At 49.6% G+C, this 19,983-nt stretch overlaps 1 protein-coding gene and 1 long non-coding RNA gene across 2 annotated transcripts; both read right to left on the bottom strand.

Moving 5' to 3' along the window:
- Positions 1-5,459: 5,459 nt before the first annotated feature.
- On the bottom strand, positions 5,460-16,118 carry LOC140223389 (uncharacterized). Its single transcript, XR_011898823.1, has 3 exons — positions 10,489-16,118; positions 10,083-10,353; positions 5,460-9,530 (listed from the first exon to the last, which is right to left on the bottom strand). It is a non-coding gene; the product is annotated as an uncharacterized lncRNA (long non-coding RNA).
- Positions 16,119-18,401, bottom strand: LOC140223388 (uncharacterized). The gene is made up of 3 exons (XM_072295187.1): positions 18,319-18,401; positions 18,081-18,251; positions 16,119-18,002 (listed from the first exon to the last, which is right to left on the bottom strand). Exons 1-3 carry the CDS (start codon positions 18,382-18,384, stop codon positions 17,304-17,306), a joined length of 936 nt encoding a protein of 311 aa, XP_072151288.1. The 5' UTR covers positions 18,385-18,401; the 3' UTR covers positions 16,119-17,303.
- Positions 18,402-19,983: the final 1,582 nt, after the last annotated feature.

Raw genomic sequence — 19,983 nt, 5'->3', positions numbered from 1 at the left:
ACCATGAGTTTGAGTTCTTTGACATCGGCTGGTCGTCGGCGACCGAAGTCTTGGTATGTTCGTCGATCATAGAGTCCGTTTTGGAAGCACTCAATGGCGTCTGCTTCGGAGATGTCCACTATAGTAGCCTTCTTTTCGAAGAACCGTTGTAGATAGTCGCGCAGGGTCTCGCCCTCTTTCTGCTTAATTTGTCTTAAGTCGATCTTGTTGCCTGTGCTAGCCATGGAGCCAGCGAAGTTGTTGGTAAAAGCCTTTGTCAAGTCTGCCCAAGAGTCAATGGACTTGGGTTTGAGTGACTCGAGCCAGGTCAGTGGTGCGGGTTCCATGCATATGGGGAAATGAATGACTTTGGTGTCGTTGTTACCCCCGGCTGTTTGGACGGCTAGCGAGTAACAGCGTAGCCATTGAACTGGGTCTTGCTTGCCATCGTACTTAGTAATGCCGGTTGGTTTGAACTTTTCGGGTAATTTTGTTTTCATTACCCGGTTTGTGAAAGCAGGAAAGTGGTTGTAGCTGTCGACTTCTCGTTCGCACCGACTGTTGAGGATTTCTCGTAGATCGCTGAAGTTGGACATCTGGCGGACCTTCCGAGTAGGGCGAATACTTTTAACCGAGTTGGTGCAGCTGACTTCACCCACATCCTTCTGTCGAGTAGGAGCTTTATGCTTGCTTGGACCTTGGCTGTGTTGCCGGGGTTGGTTGACTGCATCATCATTTCGTGGGGCGGCATTTTTATCTACAGCCCCTGTGCTTCCATCTTGATGCGATGTAATGCAAGGAACGGACGGGATTGGTGATTCTTTGTCGAGTAGCTTGTAAGCTTGCTCCGCGAGTTGTGCGATTAGTCCGTTGCCACGCTGCATGAGTTGAGCTGTGGCTGCGTTATCCTTATCTTGAGGCATCAATGTCGTTAAAAGGTTGATTGAAGCGATAGCCGCGAGTGGAGTATTGTGCTCCTGAGCCTGGACTGCGTTGAAAGCCCGTTCAAGATTTGTAATAGGAATATTTATAGCCATCGACTGTCGTCGCTCAGCTTGAGTGGCATTGCGCGCCCTTCGTTGGTTGCGCTGTTCGGAAGTTTCATTGTGAGGGGCGTCAGCTGTAGACTCATCTTCAGAGATGTAGTCGACTTATGCTAATCGCCTGGGGGTTCTGTTCTGGCTAGTACCCGGGATGTTATTCTGAGTAATAACAAGTACCTCCCTGTTCGGGTAGTAGCTTCCGGAGCTTGATGTTGCAATCTCTGTGTAACTTTCTTCGCGGTTGGAAGTGAGTGGAACACCTTCTTGAAATGGTAGGTTGTCTATATGGGCGACAAGGCATGAGTCGTAGTCACGGTCGAGAAAAAAATGGTCGCAATCCTGGCCAGTGGACGAATCTGCCTTGAGATGTCGAAGTTATTACCAACCCTTGGGCTGGACCAGATAATGATATCTCTGGTGAGTAGGATGAGTCGGAGTCAACATCTTCATGCCCGAGGTCGACTCGGGTTTGTGCAAGAAAACTTTGCTGGACTTTGGTTGCGTTGCGGAGTCCGTGCGGGAACCGCGTTGAGGTCGAAACCGACTTGGATGCTGACTGGGGCCGTCGAATCTGAGGCGAGTCCGACCCTAAATCCTGGGGTCGGCGGAGCCCGACCCTTTGGAAGAGTAGCTCCACCTCGCCCAACCCTGAGTGATGCTCCGCTTCGCCCAACCCTGAGTCTTGGGGTCGGCGGAGCCCGACCCTTTGGAAGGGTAGCTCCACCTCGCCCGACCCCGAGTGAGGCTCTGCTTTGCCTGACCCTGAGTCCTGGGGTCGGTGGAGCCCAACCCTTTGGAAGGGTAGCTCCGCCTCGCCTGACCCCGAGTGAAGCTTCGCTTCGCCTGACCCCGAGTCCTGGGGTCGGCGGAGCCCGACCCTTTGGAAGGGTAGCTCTGCCTCACCCGACCCCAAGTGAGGCTCCGCTTCGCCCGACCTTGAGTCCTGGGGTCGGTGGAGCCCGACCCTTTGGAAGGGTAGCTCCGCCTCGCCCGACCCCAAGTCCTGGGGTCGGCTACGCTCGACCCCTGAGCGGGGAATCGGAGTAGTCCGAGGGGAAGTCGGATCTGACGCGTAGTCAAACTCGAACTCGTTGACTTTGAAATCTTGATTTTTTCTGGTCAAATCTTCTGGTTTCTTCTCGTGAATGTCGATGATCTGGCGCCGGAACGATCCTGATCCTTCGGCGACGCAAAGCCAGGATCCAAAAACAAAGGTGGCGCCAGCTTCAATGAAGAAGACAGGCCTGATGATGACTTTCGCCATTGAGTTCACGCTGAGAAACTCGACGAGCGCCCCTACCTGGTGCGCCAGTTGTCGGTGTTTTAGATCGGCAACCCGCCTAGGGGTACCCTAGGTGGTCTTTTATGCGGTAAGGGTCGTTGAGAATCATGGAATCAATGGTGACGCAAGGAACACGATTTAGACAGGTTCGGGCCGCTAGATCGTGTAATACCCTACGTCCTATGTGTTGGTTTGTATTGATCTTGGGGATTGATCAATTGGAGTTGTCCTGAGGGGGGTCCCTGCCCGGCCTTATATACGCAGGAAGGCAGGGTTACAAGTCTGAGTCCTAGTCGGGTACTATTACAGAGTTCTACTCGGTATTGGCCCGAGTAGTTTTCCATAAACATACAAGACTAGTCCGAGAAGGATACGCCTATCCTTGTTCTGATCTTGTCTGAGTACGTCCCTTAGTGGGCCGTCCAAGGCCTACTCGTGGGCCTGGGGAGTATGCCCAACATCTAGGTTTCGCAAGCTAGAAAGCTGACAACACGAGTTAGTCATATTGCCTTGAGAGGGCGAGGAGAAGAATGCGAGACCCAGAGGTTAGCGCCTAGGGCAAGCCCCCGAGCTTGAGAGCGATTGGTCTTTCGATTGGGTCGGACAGCCCCTAAGTGTCAGGAACAGCTCAGATAGAGCTACAGTAAGGTAGTAGGTATGCAGAGAAACTCGGAGGTTTTATTATTATTAAAAACGGGGAAATAGAATACATAGCTTTAAAGCCTTAAGGGTAGAAGCATCGTAGGTGCTCGTTGTTCCATGGATTGGGGTTCCCTGAGCCGTCCGCCCATTGGAGTCGACAGGAATCGATACGTGCGTGGCTAGATGAATTTTTGATGATGAAGGGGCTCTCCTAGGGCATGGCCAGCTTGTGCATGTCCTTGGTGGACTGGATCCAGCGAAGCACCAAATTGTCAACATTGAAGGAGTGTTCTATAACATTCTGATAATGGTAGCACTGTATATGCTGCTCGTGGCATGCATGCTGGATAAGAGCCGCCACTCGGTGTTCTTTGAAGCTGTCGATATTGACTTGCCAGTTTTTTCTGCCTCGCCTTCCTCGTAGTACTGAATGCGTGGGGCGCGAAAGGCCACTTCGGATGGCAGGACAACCTCTGAGCCGTACACCATGAAGAAAAGGGTATAGCTGGTAGCCCGGCTTTTCTAGGTCCGTAGGCCCCAGTTGACATGGGGTAGCTCGTGTAGCCACTTGGTGGCGTACTTGGATGCGTCGTCGAAGATGCGAGACTTGAGGGACTGGAGGACCATCCCATTCACACGTTCAACCTGTCCGTTGCGGCGCGGTTGCGCTATTGAGGAGTAGTACACATCGAATAGGTTGTCCTAGCAAAAGTCCCAGAACTCGGAGCCTGTGAATTGCTTGCCAAGGTTGATGATGATCCTATTTGGAACTCCAAAGTGGTGTGTGATTTCCTCCATGAACTGAGCGGCTTTAGCCAATTCGATGCTGGTGATAGCCTTGACCTCAATCCATTTGGTGAAATTATCAACTGCCATGAAGATATGGGTGTAGCCGCCTAGATTAGTCTTGAAAGGTCCGACCATATCCAGTCCCCAGCATGCAAAGGGCTAGGATGGTGGGATGGTGCGCGGGTCTTAGGCCAGGTAGATGTTGCTAATTGGAGAAGAATGGACTCCCTTTGCACCTTTGGAAGAGCTCCTTTGCATCAGCTACTGCTGTTGGCCAATAGAAACCAGAGCGAAATGCCTTGCCGACCAAAGTGCCCGAGGCAGCGTGGTTCCCACATGTGCCCGAGTGGATCCCGTGAAGGAGGTCAATGCCCTCGTCACGCAGAATGCACTTCATCAAGATGCCTGTAGATGCAGCCTTTCTGTAGAGCTCCTTGCCAATGACGACGTAGTTTGCACTGCGCTGAGCTAATTTCTTGTGTTCTATTTTGTCCTCTGGTGCCAGCTGGTCGGTGATCAAGGCTATGAACGGGGCGCTCTAGTCTTCTTCTACCTCAATCATCATGACATTAGTGGGAGCTGGGTCAGCTGGAGCCGGGGTGCCAGCGTCATCCTGGTCTGAGCTCAGAATCTTGATGGAAGGTTTCCACAGGTCTTGTACGAAGATGCCGACCGTAACTTGTGCATGCTTGGAGCCGAGCTTGGATAGGACATCAGCGGTGATGTTGTGTTCCTTGGATACATGGTGGAACTCAAGACCATCGAAGTGGATTTCTGCACAATAAGCGTCCATGGTCTCCTTGGTGCAGTCCCAGTTCTTGTTGACTTGCTCAATTACGACTTTGAGTCATTGTATGCAAGGATGCGCTTGATCCCGAGGGAGACGGCTATGTGGAGGCCGTGGATGAGAGCCTCGTACTCGGCACTGTTGTTGGTGGCCTTGTAGTGGATCTGGAGGATGTACTTGAGCTGATCGCCTTTGGGGGATATAAAGAGGACCCCCGCGCCGGCTTCTTTGAGGTTGAGGGCGCCATCAAAATACATGGTCCATTGTTCTGGCCTCTCCAAGGAGGGCAGCTTTTGGATCTCTATCCACTCGGCCACGAAGTTGGCTAGGATCTGCAACTTGATCGCATGACACGGGTAGAAATCAAGGTCGAACTCGCCAAGCTCTACAGACCACTTGACAACTCGGCCCTTGATGCCCTTGTTGTGAAGGATTTCACCAATTAGGTATGAGGAAACTACCTGGATCTTATGCGCCTGGAAGTAGTGGCGCAGCTTTCTTGACGAGATTAGAACTGCGTAGAGCAATTTCTGAACCTGTGTGTAGCGGATCTTGGAATCACTGAGGACCTCACTAACGTAGTACACCAATCATTGCACCATGTGTGCATGGCCGGGCTCTTCGCGTTACACAACTAGCACAATGCAGACAACATGCGTCGTTGTAGAAATGTAGAGGTGTAGCGTTTCTTGGTTGGCTAGGGCCATCATGATGGGAGGAGTGGTGAGTGATAGAGTTGGAGTGCCCGATCTTTCGGTGAGTGGAGATAAATTTGACTTGGTGGAAGTAGACCCTCACGATCCGACTATGACGAGCGAACCCGAAGCGCCAATGCAATCGCTGAACCAACTCCCTGTGGTTACCAACCTTGCCAGCGCAAGATCAGCCTGATCACGAAGATCGATTCCTATCCGCAATCGAAGAACGAACAAGAAAATGAGGCGAGCAATCTAAGTATCACTCGAAGGTGGAGTTCTGAATCACACAAGGACAGCGCGTATTTGCGCGTGTTCGAGAGTAGCTAAAGCTAGATGTAAAACAAAACTCAAGTTGTAAACAAAAGGGACTCCGACTAAATAAAGGGGGCGCAGCCCCTGGAGTCCAGAGGAGGCACCACGGCAGGAGGGGGGCGCGCGCGACCAGGGGGAGGGCCGCGGCACCCAACCCTAGGCGTCCCACCTGGGCTGCCCTGTTGGGCCATCTTCTTATTCCGCTGGGCCTTCATTCCTTAACAGCATGATGAAGTTTCATTCTCTCGCACGAGCCCGAGTGATTGGCCCAACTGGATGATCAACTGTAGGCGCCTGAGGTGGAGGAGCAACTGGAGGCGCCTGAGGTGCTGCTGGTGTAGATGTACTCATGGTGTCCTCATCATCCTCCCCTTCTTGAACTGAAGTCGTCCTCAATGGCAACTCCTCATCTTCGCCCGCATACGGTTTCAAATCTGCAACATTAAAACTCGTGGAAACACAAAACTCCGCAGGCAGGTCAAGGATATAAGCATTATCATTAATCTTGGTTAGCACTTTAAAAGGACCAGCAGCACGTGGCATCAATTTAGAACGACGTAAAGTAGGAAAATGATCCTTTCTCAAATGCAACCAAACCAGATCACCCGGTTCAAAAGTAACATGTTTTCTCCCTTTACTACCCGCAACCTGATATTTAGCATTAGCAGCAGCAATGTTTTGTTGAGTTTGCTCATGCAAGCTAATCATTTGATCAACATGGGCAGCGGCATCTATGTGTGGGGCATCCTCAACATCAAGCGCAAACAAAGCAATAGGCACTCGAGGAATATAACCATAAACAACTTGAAAGGGACACATCTTTGTAGAAGAATGCATTGCATGATTATAAGCAAACTCAACATGAGGCAAGCAATCTTCCCAACGTTTCAAGTGTTTATCTAAAACAGCCCTAAGCATGGTTGACAAAGTTCGATTAACCACCTCAGTTTGTCCATCAGTCTGAGGGTGACAAGTGGTGCTAAACAGCAATTTAGTTCCCATTTTATTCCACAGTGATCTCCAAAAATGACTGAGAAACTTAGCATCACGATCAGAGACTATTGTAGTTGGAATACCATGCAAACGAATAATCTCGTGAAAGAACAATTCAGCAACATTGCTAGCATCATCAGTCTTATGACAAGGTATAAAATGAGCCATTTTGGAGAAACGATCAACGACCACAAAAATATTGTCCCTCCCCTTCTTAGTTCTAGGCAATCCTAAAACAAAGTCCATAGAAATATCAAGCCAAGGGGAAGTAGGAACAGGCAAAGGCATGTACAAACCATGGTTGTTCAATCGTGACTTAGCTTTCTGGCAAGTAGTGCAGCGTGCAACAAGGCACTCAACATCAATGCGCATCCGGGGCCAAAAGAAGTGGGCAGCCAGCACTTCATGTGTCTTGTAGATGCCAAAATGCCCCATGAGACCGCCTCCATGCGCTTCCTGTAACAACAAACGACGAACCGAGCTAGCTGGAACACACAGCTTGTTAGCGCGAAACAGGAACCAGTCTTGTATGTGAAATTTGCCCCATGGTTTGCCATGAATACAATGGGCGAAAGCATCTTTAAAATCAGCATCGTCCACATATTGATCCTTCACAGTTTGCAAACCAAATATTTTAAAATCTAACTGTGACAGCATGGTATAGCGACGAGACAAAGCATCAGCAATGACATTTTCCTTCCCGCTCTTGTGTTTAATAATGTAAGGGAAAGACTCAATGAATTCTACCCATTTAGCATGACGACGGTTCAGGTTTGTTTGGGTACGAATATGTTTTTAAAGCCTCATGATCAGAATGAATTATAAACTCGCAATGCCAAAGGTAGTGCTGCCAAGTATGCAAAGTGCGCACTAAAGCATAAAGCTCCTTATCATAAGTAGAATAATTCAAGCTAGCACCACTTAATTTCTCGCTAAAGTAAGCAATCGGTTTTCCTTCTTGTAACAAAGCAACACCTAGCCCAATACCGCTAGCATCGCATTCAAGCTCAAACACTTTAGTAAAATCAGGCAACTGCAAGAGAGGAGCATTGGTTAACTTATCTTTCAAGGTGTTGAACGCAACCTCTTGCGAATCACTCCAAGCAAAGGGGACATCCTTCTTTGTAAGCTCATGTAGAGGCGCTGCAATGGAGCTAAAATCACGAACAAACCTGCGGTAGAAACCTGCAAGGCCAAGAAAGCTTCGAATTTGTGTGACCGTCGTTGGTGTAGGCCACGCCCGAATGGCATCAATCTTGCTGGTATCCACCTCAATTCCCTGTGGAGTAACAACATAGCCAAGAAACGAGACACGTTGTGTGCAAAACATGCATTTTTCGAGGTTAGCAAATAAATGGGCCACTCGCAACGCATCAAAAACAGCACGCAAATGTTCTAAATGCTCTTCCATAGACTTGCTGTAAATGAGGATATCATCAAAATAGACAACTACAAACAATCCTATGAAGGGCCTCAGAACTTCATTCATCAAACGCATAAATGTGCTGGGAGCATTTGTCAAACCAAACGGCATAACCAACCATTCATATAACCCAAATTTCATTTTAAAAGTCGTTTTCCATTCATCACCTAATTTCATGCGAATCTGATGGTAGCCACTACGCAAATCAATCTTAGTGAAAATAATGGCACCACTAAGCTCATCTAGCATATCATCAAGGTGTGGTATAGGGTATCGGTAGCGAATGGTAATGTTATTAATAGCACGACAGTTGACACACATACGCCATGAGCCATCTTTCTTTGGAACAAGTAACACGGGAACGGAGCAAGGGCTAAGAGACTCACGAATATAACCCTTGTCAAGCAACGCCTGTACCTGGCACTGGATTTCCTTCGTCTCATCCGGATTTGTACGGTACGATGCGCGGTTCGGAAGCTGCGCGCCAGGAATGAGGTCAATCTAGTGCTCAATGCCACGAAGTGGTGGGAGTCCCGTGGCAAATCTTTTGGAAAGACATCAGCGTACTCCTACAAAATGTTAGCAACCGCAGGGGGAATATCTAAAGATGGTGCATCATCAAGTGAAACGAGCACACTAGAGCATATAAGGGCATAGCATGGCAAAGGAGCATCGCGTAACTCATCAAAATCAGCATGTGTAGCAAGCAAAACAGGAACATTCAACTTGATTTCAGAATTAACAGAGGTCGATGGTTCAAGTTGTTTAGCAGTTTTAGCAGCTCTAGCAAGATCATCTTTAAGAATTTGTTCAGGTGTCATTGGATGTATAATTATTTTCTGACCCTTAAACATGAAAGAATAGTGATTTGAACGACCATGATGCAAGCTATCAGTATCATATTGCCAAGGTCGCCCAAGTAACAAAGAGCATGCTTCCATGGGAATAACATCACAATCGACAAAATCAGAATAAGCACCCATGGAGAAAGGAACACGGACTGATCGAGTAATTCTAATTTTCCCACCATCATTAAGCCATTGAATGTGATATGGATTTGGATGCTTACGAGTGGGTAAAGACAACTTTTTAACCAACGTGGTACTCGCCAAATTATTGCAGCTGCCGCTGTCGATGATGATGCGAATCGACCGCTCCTGCACAACGCCCTTGGTATGGAAAAGAGTGTGTCGCTGATTCTTCTCAGACGGAGCGACCTGTGTACTAAGAACACGCTGCACAACAAGACTTTCATACCTATCGGCGTCGCCCGGGTTGACATGGACCTCCATAGCTGCATGGTCAGTGGCAAGCATCGCATGTTGAGTATCTTCAGAATCACTAGCGGAAGAGTACTCACCATCGTCACGAAGAAGCAAAGTGAGCTTGTTCGGACAGTCCCGAAACATGTGGCCAAATCCTTTGCAACGATGATACTGAATATCCCGTGTACGGCCTGTGGGAGGGGTGGCGCCTGTGGAAGGGGCAGCGCTTGTAGGTTTGGCCGTTCTCTCGCGCAGTGTAGTGGTGGGCGTGGGTGGCGCAGGGAGAGCGGGTGCGGAGTTGGATGTCGAGCTTCTTCCTGCAAAAGAGTTAGAATATGTCTTTGAGCAGCGTCCCTGCACTTCACGTTCAGCTTTGCAAGCATATTCAAATAATGTTGTCATATCTGTGTAGTCCTTATAATCAAGTATATCCTGAATTTCGCGGTTCAAACCACCATGAAAACATGCCATAGCAGCGTCATTTTCCTCCAATAACCCACAACGAATCATGCCTATTTGTAATTCCTGGAAATATTCCTCAACAGATTTGGAACCTTGCTGAAAACGTTGCATTTTATTAAGCAAATCTCAGGCATAATAAGAAGGCACAAATCTGTGGCGCATAGCAGCTTTTAATTGATCCCAAGTGGTTGGAATGGTATTGGGATGTTTGTGTTTATATTCACGCCACCAAATTAAAGCAAAATCAGTAAATTCACTAATAGCAGCTTTAACTTGAGAATTAGCAAGAATATCATGACATGAAAATTTTTGTTCAACTTTTAATTCCCAATCAAGATATGCAGCAGGATCATATTTGCTATTAAAAGGTGGAATTTTAACTTTAATCTTGGAAAAGGAATCATTACCGGGATGGCGTGGCACGCGGCGGGCACGGCCTCGGCGGTCGCCATCGTCCTGTTCCGAGTCACCACCATAACCCTACTGCAACTCTGTGACTGTTGTGTGCAATGCATCGAGTCGTGCCACAACTGTGTCGAGTGTGGCCTTAGCGGCCGTCTCTGCAAGGTCTAGCTGATCGCACCGCTCGGTCGTTGAGGAGATCGTCGAGTCCAGCTGTTCATGAATCGTCTGAATGTCGCCGACAAGCCCTTCAACTTGTGCCCGTATGCCCTGCAGCTGGTTATCCCCCGCGTTGACATCATGTGCCATGGTTAGCGCAAATACAAGAACAAAACCGACGACAAAACAGGGGTGTAACGGCTCACAAGGCGCTCACACTAATACTGTTATCAAATTCTTATCCGTTCTTACCACGCACACAGGGGCGAACTGCAACCAACCGGTGGAACTCGCGAAAGATTGGAGGAGTGATTGCCTGGAGAAACAAAATATGCTCGTCGTAGAACTATGTGGAGTTCTGGGAAGGCTGCACTCAATTGAAGGATTAGCACAATCAAACAATAATGCAAAGTTGAATTATAGTGCCAAACATGTAACAAAAGTTGTGAAACCGGAAGGAATAGAGGCAAAGAAACAGCCAAGGTGGAGAGGGTGGACCTCTATTGTTTTTCTATTTTGATTCTTTTTTTTCAGGGTGCCCCAAAACTGAGAAATAGGGGTAAAATGACTCGGAAACAGCAAGGCACCACACACACTTTTACCCGAAGTACAGGGGTATTTCAGTAAAAAAAAGATGGTGCGCGCGGCGTACCCGCATGATCGGATCGGCGTCCTTCTCCCGTGCGCACTGGTCTCTTTCTTTCTTTTTTTTTGATTGTTGTCTTTCCTTTTTTTTGACTTGCCAAACACACAAGGCAGGGAGGAGAAGGCGATCAGGGGGATACGGCGCGGCTGCCTCACGATTTGGGAAAGGGCGGCGGCGTGCTAGGGTTCAAGACAACGGAAGGGAAAAACAAAAGATGAGAAAACACAAAGTAATCAGCAACAATTGATTCGGAAAGCACACAAATTCAACAATGCAAATTATTGAAAGAAGGTGCAAGGCTCAAAAAGGGTTGCTGGGACAAAGATCTAACCTGAAAAAAAAAATTGTTTGGTTTTTGTGGACTGTAGGAAGGGGACAAACACTCGATAAACTCACCGATTAACCTGGAAAATGGATACCACTTGATAGAGTCGGAGTGTCCGATCTTTCGGTGAGTGGAGATAAATTCAACTTGGTGGAAGTAGACCCTCACGATCCAACTACGATGAGCGAACCCGAAGCACCAATGCAATCGCTGAACCAACTCCCTGTGGTTACCAACCTTGCCAGCGCAAGATCAGCCTAATCACGAAGATCGATTCCTATCCGCAATCGAAGAACGAACAAGAAAATGAGGCGAGCAATCTAAATATCACTCGAAGGTGGAGTTCTGAATCACACAAGGACAACGCGTATTTGCGCGTGTTCGAGAGTAGCTAAAGCTAGATGTAAAACAAAACTCAAGTTGTAAACAAAAGGGACTCCGACTAAATAAAGGGGGCGCAGCCCCTGGAGTCCAGAGGAGGTGCCACGGCAGGAGGGGGGCACGCGCGACCAGGGGGAGGGCCGCGGCTTCCAACCCTAGGCGCCCCACCTGGGCTGCCCTGTTGGGCCATCTTCTTATTCCACTGGGCCTTTGTTCCTTAAGAGCATGATGAAGTTTAATTCTCTCGCACGGGCCCGAGTGATTGGCCCAACTGGATGATCAACTGTAGGCGCCTGAGGTGGAGGAGCAACTGGAGGCGCCTAAGGTGCTGCTGGTGTAGATGTACTCGTGGTGTCCTCATCAGTGAGGAAAACTTTGAGCTCTTCGAGTGCCTTGTTGGCCTTAGCGTCTGTAACAACTCTGCCTTAATTAGGTGTACTTAAACCTAAACAAGTTGTTATTCACTAAGCAAAAGAGGTAAAATGTCTTTTTTGACCCAAAAAAGCTCTTCTTGAAGTTAAATTTAAAACTTGAGTTTTTATCTACGAACTTAAATCTTTTGCCCAAGTAAGAGTTGTAAAACTTTTAATTTAAGACAACTTTTATTAAAAGCACTTTGGCTAATTCGGAGTGGCCCCCCGCAAAGTCGATAGTGTGCGCTGCCCGACCTTGCCTTGACGCCAGCGCGCCCAGGCATGTTCGCCCGCGTGTCGCCCACCGCGTGGCCGCCGTCCACCGGCAGCTCGCCGGCGCCCTATCCCCAATGGAGGAGCGACAGGACGGAAGCCTCGACGCCCAACCCACGTGCACGACAAGATGGGGCGAGCGCCGTGCTAGCCAATCGCCGGCCGAGCACATCCTTCACCCCTGCCGCGCATCCCCACCCACCAACCGGAGCTTTCCCCGCTCGCCGGAAAAGCCGCCACGCCGCTGTCGTCCCACGCCTTCGCTCAAGAGCCTCAAGTACATCTTCACTCAAGCAGACCTTAATATGCGCCAAAGAAGATGGTTAGAGCTGATCAAGGATTATGATTTGGAAGTGCATTACCACCCCGGCGAAGCCAACGTAGTAGTAGATGCTCTCAGCCGCAAGGTCCATTGCAATTGTTTGTCGGCAACTAGTTTTGAGGAAACTTTATGTCATGAGATGGGAAAACTTAAATTGGAAATTATTTCCCATGGCACCTTAGGTCATGTTTCCATTGAATCTGCCTTGGAAGACCAAATTGGGTCAGCACAGTTAGAAGATAAGGAAATAAAGCTAATTAAGGGGAAAATTGCACAGAAGGATGAGGGGTATAAGCATTTCCGACAGGAAGAATATGGGAGAGTGTACTATGAGAACCGACTTGTTGTCCCATCTAACCCCGATCCTAGAAAGAAAATCTTGGCCCCCCGCAAAGTCGATAGTGTGCGCTGCCCGAGCTTGCCTCGACGCCAGTGTGCCTAGGCATGTTCGCCTGCGCGTCACCCGCCGCATGGCCACCTTCCACCGGCAGCTCGCCGGCGCCCTATCCCCGGCGGAGGAGTGACAGGATGGGAGCCTTGATGCCCAACCCGCACCCACGACAAGAAGGGGCGAGCACCATGTTGGCTAATCGCTGGCCGAGCACATCCTTCACCCGTGCCGCGCATCCCCGCCCGCCAATCGGAGCTTTGCATGCTCGCCAGAAAAGCCGCCATGCCGCCCTCATCCCACACCTTCACCCGCTCATCCAACCAGCGTTCGCATCTTCCTTCCCTTTGCACGCCAGTCACCGCCACACACCGGCCGAGCCGCCACCCCCAATCTGGTGCTTGACGCGACCAGACACCCGCTCGACCTCGCCAATTCTCCCGCCCAGCAAAACCGCGCTTGCGTGATGATATCTCCCTTGCCCAATGCCCGGAGGATCCTGTCCCCGGAGCTCCGCTTCTCCGACCAATGGAGGCGCCAACCAATCACCACTGCGACAGAGCACATCCTTCTTCCTCGATCTTATCCTCTCGCCCGCTCGAACTCGTTCCTTCCTCCGAACACTTCCGCGCATCTATAAAAAGGTACCAAAGCCTCTTACCGGAATCCCCTTCGCCATCACCGCCTTTGCCGCAATACTTGCTCTGTTCTTTTCCACCATACTCGCTGCCACCTGAGCTCTCGATGGAGCTCCCCTTTCTGCCCAACCCCAGGCTTGGCCGACACCACCAACCGCTTCACCATCCTCTCGCATAGCTCTAGAGCTTGCTTGTTGTCCACGAGAAGCACCACCGCTGACGGAGCACCGTCGGACCTCGCCGCCGCCCGAAACTTACCGCCTTCCGCCGTTCTGCTTTGGCTTGTTTCCTCCCGACCCCAAGACCTCGCCTGTAGGACCGGAGGTAAGCTGCCGACCCCTGTCTGTCTTGCCCAACCCCTGTCCGCCTCACCCGAGTGTTGTCTGCCTCGCCCGAGGGCTCGATTGTGTCTTTTTCCTTTGGACCGAGGGTATCTGTGTAAATTCTAAGGATTCCTCTGTATTTAAATTTGAGGATCCCGGTGCAGTTATTCCTTAAGTCTAAGGGTTAGATTGTAAATTTTTCCTGATCCGACTCTTTTCACTCGTTTTAAATCAACAAAAGCTTGGAAGTTACACCTTAAATCGAGGAAAAATCGAGAAAATGTGAAATCACTTGGGTTGGAATCCTCATTTTGAGTAGAATCCAATAAAGTGGGCATCGCACCTTTTTCCTGTAGTTTTGCTACAGTTTTGGGTTTACATCCTTGCAAATGCTGTTGAAATCACCATCTAAGTGTCTTACCCTTCCATTGCATTTTGTGTAGAGCTGAACCTCGCCAACGGCACGTACGAGCTGCACCCAGTGCCCGAAGACGAAGTCGTAGCTGAGCAACCACCTGCAGGAGTGAGACCGTGCACAACGAGGACCAGTTCGCTACGGCCCCGCTTGAAGGCAAGCCCCGGAGCATAACCCGGTTTTTTCTAAACTGGTGCATGCCTTCTGTTGTTATGTGTGTGCATTTACGTTCCAGGAGTTGATTGAAACCCTAGATGCATGACTTAGTTTTCCTTTGATCTGAACAGTAGTATGATAGGCCGAGTAGTTGCAATGCTTAAACAGGACTCGGTAAAAGTCGAGTGATTTCCTGTCACTCACGAGTTATAGGAGTTGCTTGCTCTCCTTTTTGTTACAACTATAAGGATGATGGACGGGGCAGGGCCTTGTGAATTGTTTTGGTGGTCGGTGGATTGCCCCGTCTGTCTACATGAAATTGGATTAAGGTTGGAAAGTGATGGTGTTCGTGATCAAGTGTTTGAAAGTACTAATCTCATACCTAGTATGGGATGGGGAAGCCTAGTACCTGATTGAACCAGGACATGAGCGGTTCGATCCACAGTCTCTGGAACAGAGTTTCCCTTGCGACCGCATGTGGTGACAAGTGCGGTCATAGAACGACAGAGGCCGGGTTTGTGGAGCCTTGTACCAAGGGAAGTGGGCCCGACACGGGTCTGGGATCGATGGGGATGGCCAACAAAGGAAGCGACCCTTCGTGGTGCGCAAATGTCGTGAGATTAGGTTCGCCATGCATGGTTAAGAAATTCGAATCGATTCGTCTGCCTCTCACAGTTTGGGACTGCTTGATCGCTATGCTACACTGAGTAAGAATGGAAGATGATGGTAATCTAAATATTGTTACTTGTTTCATTGCTTGGAAAGCAATGCTTGTTTAGTATAGTTTCTAACTTAGATCGGTAAATGAACATAGAATTTGTGGCTAAAATATTGAAAGTAAGGATCTACTGTAGTCGCTTTTGGCAAAACAAACCCCTCAGCCAAAAATCCTTTCATGTCTAGAAGTTGGTGGATTAGAACCACCCGTCGGTTAAGTCTTGTTGAGCATAGTTGCTTAGCCTTGCTTGTGGCACATCTTCCAGGTGATGTTGAAGCCCCTGAGTTTGCTACTTGTGGCACTTGGACTCCCTAGTTTCCTCCTGGTCGGTCGAGTGGGATCATGGCCGACTTCGTAAGGGATCACATCGTCTACCGATTCGGCATTCCTCAGACTATAACGACCGATCAAGGAACAATGTTCACATCGGGGGAATTTGAGGAATTTACAACCGATATGGGAATCAAATTGTTAAATTCTTCTCCGTATTACGCCCAAGCCAATGGTCAGGCAGAATCCTCCAACAAAGGGATAATCAAGTTGATCAAAAGGAAAATCGAGGAACAGCCAAAGAAGTGGCATCTATGTTTGACTGAGGCCCTATGGGCGTACAGGATGACTTGTCATGGGGCTACCAAGCTGTCTCCCTATCAGTTGGTGTACGGTCACGATGCGGTACTACCATGGGAATCGAGGGCGGGATCAAGGCGTATTTCGCTCCAGGACCAGTTAACGGCCGATGACTATTCGTCACTTATGAAAAGGGAACTTGATGATTTGGCTAGCCAACGATTGAGAGCTCTGATAAGCATTGAAGAAAACAAAAAGAAAGTAGCCAGGTGGTACGATAAGAAGGTCAAAGTCAAACAATTCTCCCCTAGGGATTTAGTATGGAAGTTAGTATTGCCGATTGGGTCGAAAGATCCTAAATTCGGAAAATGGTCCCCTACATGGGAAGAGCCGTATAAAATCGGCAGATGTACTCCAGGGAATGCTTACATTTTGGAAACAATAGAGGGAGAAGAATTTACTAGAGCTCTGAACGGAAGGTACTTAAAAAGATACTACCCCAGTATATGGGTCGGAGCATAAGGGATTAACCGTAATACGATCACACACAGCCGATGCAAAACGGCTCAAACACATAGTCGTCCAAATCGGCCGATGTATTCATTCGGTACGGGCGATGGGTTACACGGCCGACAAAACGGAAGTCGCCCTTAGAACAAAAAAAAATACAAATAACTAGTTATTCTTCTTCTTGCGCCCCCTCTCAGTCCGATCCAACTCGTTCATAAGTCGAAGGTATTCTTCTTCTATTTCTTTCATCGAAGCCTCCGCTTCAACTTGACGAAGGAGAGGGTGGCTCCGATCCATGGCCGGGCGCGAAGTTCCTGCCGCTGCGTCTTCAAGAACGACTTGCGGAGGAAGCGGATGGCTCCTGTCGGTTGGAGGTCGCCAGCTACCATTGCTCTCCACAAAGTTCAAGACCGCACGAGCTGCCGTGGTGACATGGTCTTGAAGTTCGTCACGACGATGGCTCCTGACGGTTGGAGATCGCCGGCTACCATCGCTCTCCACAAAATCCAAGACCACACGAGCCTCCGCGGTGACGTGGTCTCGAAGTTCGTCACGATAAGCCATGATCAGCTCCTTATCCTCTGACGACAATGGGTCCTCAGAGTGTATGAGCTCGATGGCGCGTATAAGCTCAGGGCTAAGATGCTGGGGCTGAAAACAAAGAAGGAATAAGAAGGGGCATTTTCTTCCTAAGATTTAAAAAGAGAAAGAGGAGTCAAAGCCAAGGTTTCACCTGGTTGACAGAGGAGGAAGAAGCCGATGAAGACATGACAGAAAGACGCGCCGACGAGAGGAGCAAGGGGATAAAAACCGAAAGCCAAACTGGTACCCTCGGAAGGAAGTGCCTAGGCCGGTACTTATAAGGAGAAGGGGCGTGGAAATTTGGTAAGGGTACGTCCCATCGGAAATAAGAAAGGTAATAAATAGAAAGGGCGTCACGAAGGACGGTCAAAGCAGATAGTAAATGTTCGTACAAAATAGTCAGTGTTTTACAGATTACCCAGAAGGGTATTGATAGCCGCGATTGCCCGACGCCGGATCTGATCGGCAGAGTCCAGGACCCGTTGGTCTTCATCCGCCGATCCGGGGACTTCTGAAGCACTGCGGTGGAGTTTTAGGGCCTCGTGGGCCAAGCGCTGCCTCTCCCGTGTCAAATCGGCAATGACGGAAGGGAGTTCTTGAAGCCTCTTCTCTTCGGCACTGATTGCCTTGGTCACTTGCTCCATCTCCTTGGCCAGCTCCGCCCTCCGACGTTTGAGGCGGTCTATCTCACCGATAATCCCCGGGCGGGAGTCCTCCAGAAAGTGGATACGACGGTGCGCCTCTTGAGCTTGACGCTTGAACACGTCCTCCTCTTCACGAGTCTTGGCCAGCTTGGCGCGATCGGCCATGTGACGAAGGGCTCTGAAGACCGGGATCCTCATAGACTCGATGAATGTCGCCGGCGCCAAGGCTTCCTCTGCCTCTTCTGGTACTTGCCCGCTGACGTCACCGAAGAGCTGCCGAATCGGTGAAGCGTCTTCTACTAATCGGCCGATGTCCCCTTGAAGGAGGGATCGGATGCTGGCAAGTTTGGCTCGGACGTCGTTAGGAATGGAACTCAAGGTGACTTGGCGGGAAGCGACCTCATCATCGTCGGAGAGGGCAACCGAAAAAGAAAAGAGGCTATTGTCGGGGGTGTCTTGTTCCTGGAGATAATAAGAAGGAAAAATGAATCGGCTGGTAGTAAAAGCAAATCGGCTGAGTAAAGCCGGAATATAACTTACCACTTTGAAGCGAATTTCTTCATGTTGCATTTGGGAAGTCGTCACGCCTTGCTCAGGGGCTTGCGCCATGGGTTCATCAGAAGAGGAAGACTCCACAACGATCGGCGTGGTGCTTGGACCAACTCCCTGAGAAAAGACCGGTGGTTGAGGAGCGCTTGGTGTGCCGATGACCTGTATTAGAGAATCGAATAAGTATATTATGCAAATATCAGGAAAAATTGGCGGAATAGTGCTATACCTCAACGGATGGAAGCGGGGGCGCGCCGATGGCCGATTGGGTTGCTACCGATTGTTGTGTTTCCATAGGAGTGCTCTGTGCAGTCTAAAGATAAGAAGGGTTAATATCAGAACAACAATCGGGAAGAATAAAACTTAGGTTTACCTGAACGGCCTCTAATAACAATGACGCGGCGGCTGCCCCAGCTTGTGCGACGGCTTGGGTATCGGCATCTTGGACGGCCTGAGAGGGTGGTGCGGCCGGAGTCTCTGTCGATACGAGCATAGGAGGATCCGCCGATTCTGTACGAGCTCGAACTCGGCGACTGGTCTTCTTGGTGATCCTCTTCTGAACTTGTTTCGATCGGCCAGCAATCACGTCTACGGACGGAGCATCATAGCCGATGAGAGGATAAGTGGTGTATGGATGATGATGCTCTATTATCCGACCACTCCGGCTGTGTGTTGGAGGCGTACGGTTCTCGGCCTGAAGAAATAAGTAAAACCATTAGAATTCAATCACGATAAGAGGAGTAAAAATCGGCTAAGGAAAATACCTCGACGTTCGGGTCGATGTTGGCTGGATCCAGGAGGTTGCAGTACGCCGATGCCGAATTGCAGAAGAGAAATTGCTTCCAATCGGCCCACCAGAGTTTGAACGGCTGGACAGCAAAGGGAGCTACTAACCAGTTGTTCAGGTCGATGGTGCTGGAGTCTGGAATCCGGTCCCGTATCCGACTGTAATCCAGACCGGATGTGAGCTCATCTCTGAACTTGATTCGGCCAGCAAAATACATTTGAATCGGCAGCTGACCCATGCCGAATTGACGTGCTGCAACGGAAGGGTTGTATAACTCATACGTGGGGGCATCTTTCCCCGAGAAGAAGTTGGCTGGCAAGATTCCTGGCTTGATTAACTCTTCGTTGAGCTCTTCGTCAAAATGGCCAGTGGTCGAATCAAAGCAGGTTGGGAGTTCAAAGACCGGGTCGTCCCGCTGATAAGGAAACCAAATGGTTGCATCTTCATTAAAGCCGTTGTAGAAGCATCGAAAGTACTCGGCTACCTTTGTAGCAGAATACGTGCAACCTGGGAAGGCTGATGCCGCTTCACCAAAGGACATGCATCGGCGACGTTCGGTGGGGTCTTCTGCCGATTCGATGTTGGGGAACATCATACGGTCTACCCTCTGCTGAGTGATCTCGCTCATGTAAAGGTTCAGCCACAAGTTGATGAACCACCAGGGTCCGCCTGGATTTCCGATCGGCTCTCCCTTGGATAGTCTGATGCCGATTTGATGGAGCATATGGTACGCCGCCCCTAGCAAATGTTTCCCAAGAGGGACATGGTTTCCTCTGGACAATGCTTCAGCTAAAGCCTGGGTATTGGTTGACGGGCCAGCGGCTCTTCCGCAGAAGAAATGTTTTTCTAACCACATCATCAAGAAGGCCGTATGCTCCCTATTCTCAATAGACCCGGTTCTCTTATTACTCCTGATGAATCCCTTCCACCCGCCGATTCCCCTTGTGTCCAGCCGATGTGAAGTAGCGGCTAGAAGGTGGAAGGGTGTGTCCGGGGAAGAAATGTCAAGGCCGGTCAACAGAACCACATCGGCCAGTGTCGGGGTCATAGGTCCGTGCCCAAATAAGAAAGCATTGAGTGCATCAGACCAAAAATAAGAGGCCGCTA

The sequence above is a fragment of the Setaria viridis genome, chromosome 7 (genome assembly GCF_005286985.2).
Source record: "Setaria viridis chromosome 7, Setaria_viridis_v4.0, whole genome shotgun sequence".
Taxonomy (NCBI): Eukaryota; Viridiplantae; Streptophyta; class Magnoliopsida; order Poales; family Poaceae; genus Setaria; species Setaria viridis.
This window is presented reverse-complemented; position numbering and strand designations above follow the sequence as displayed.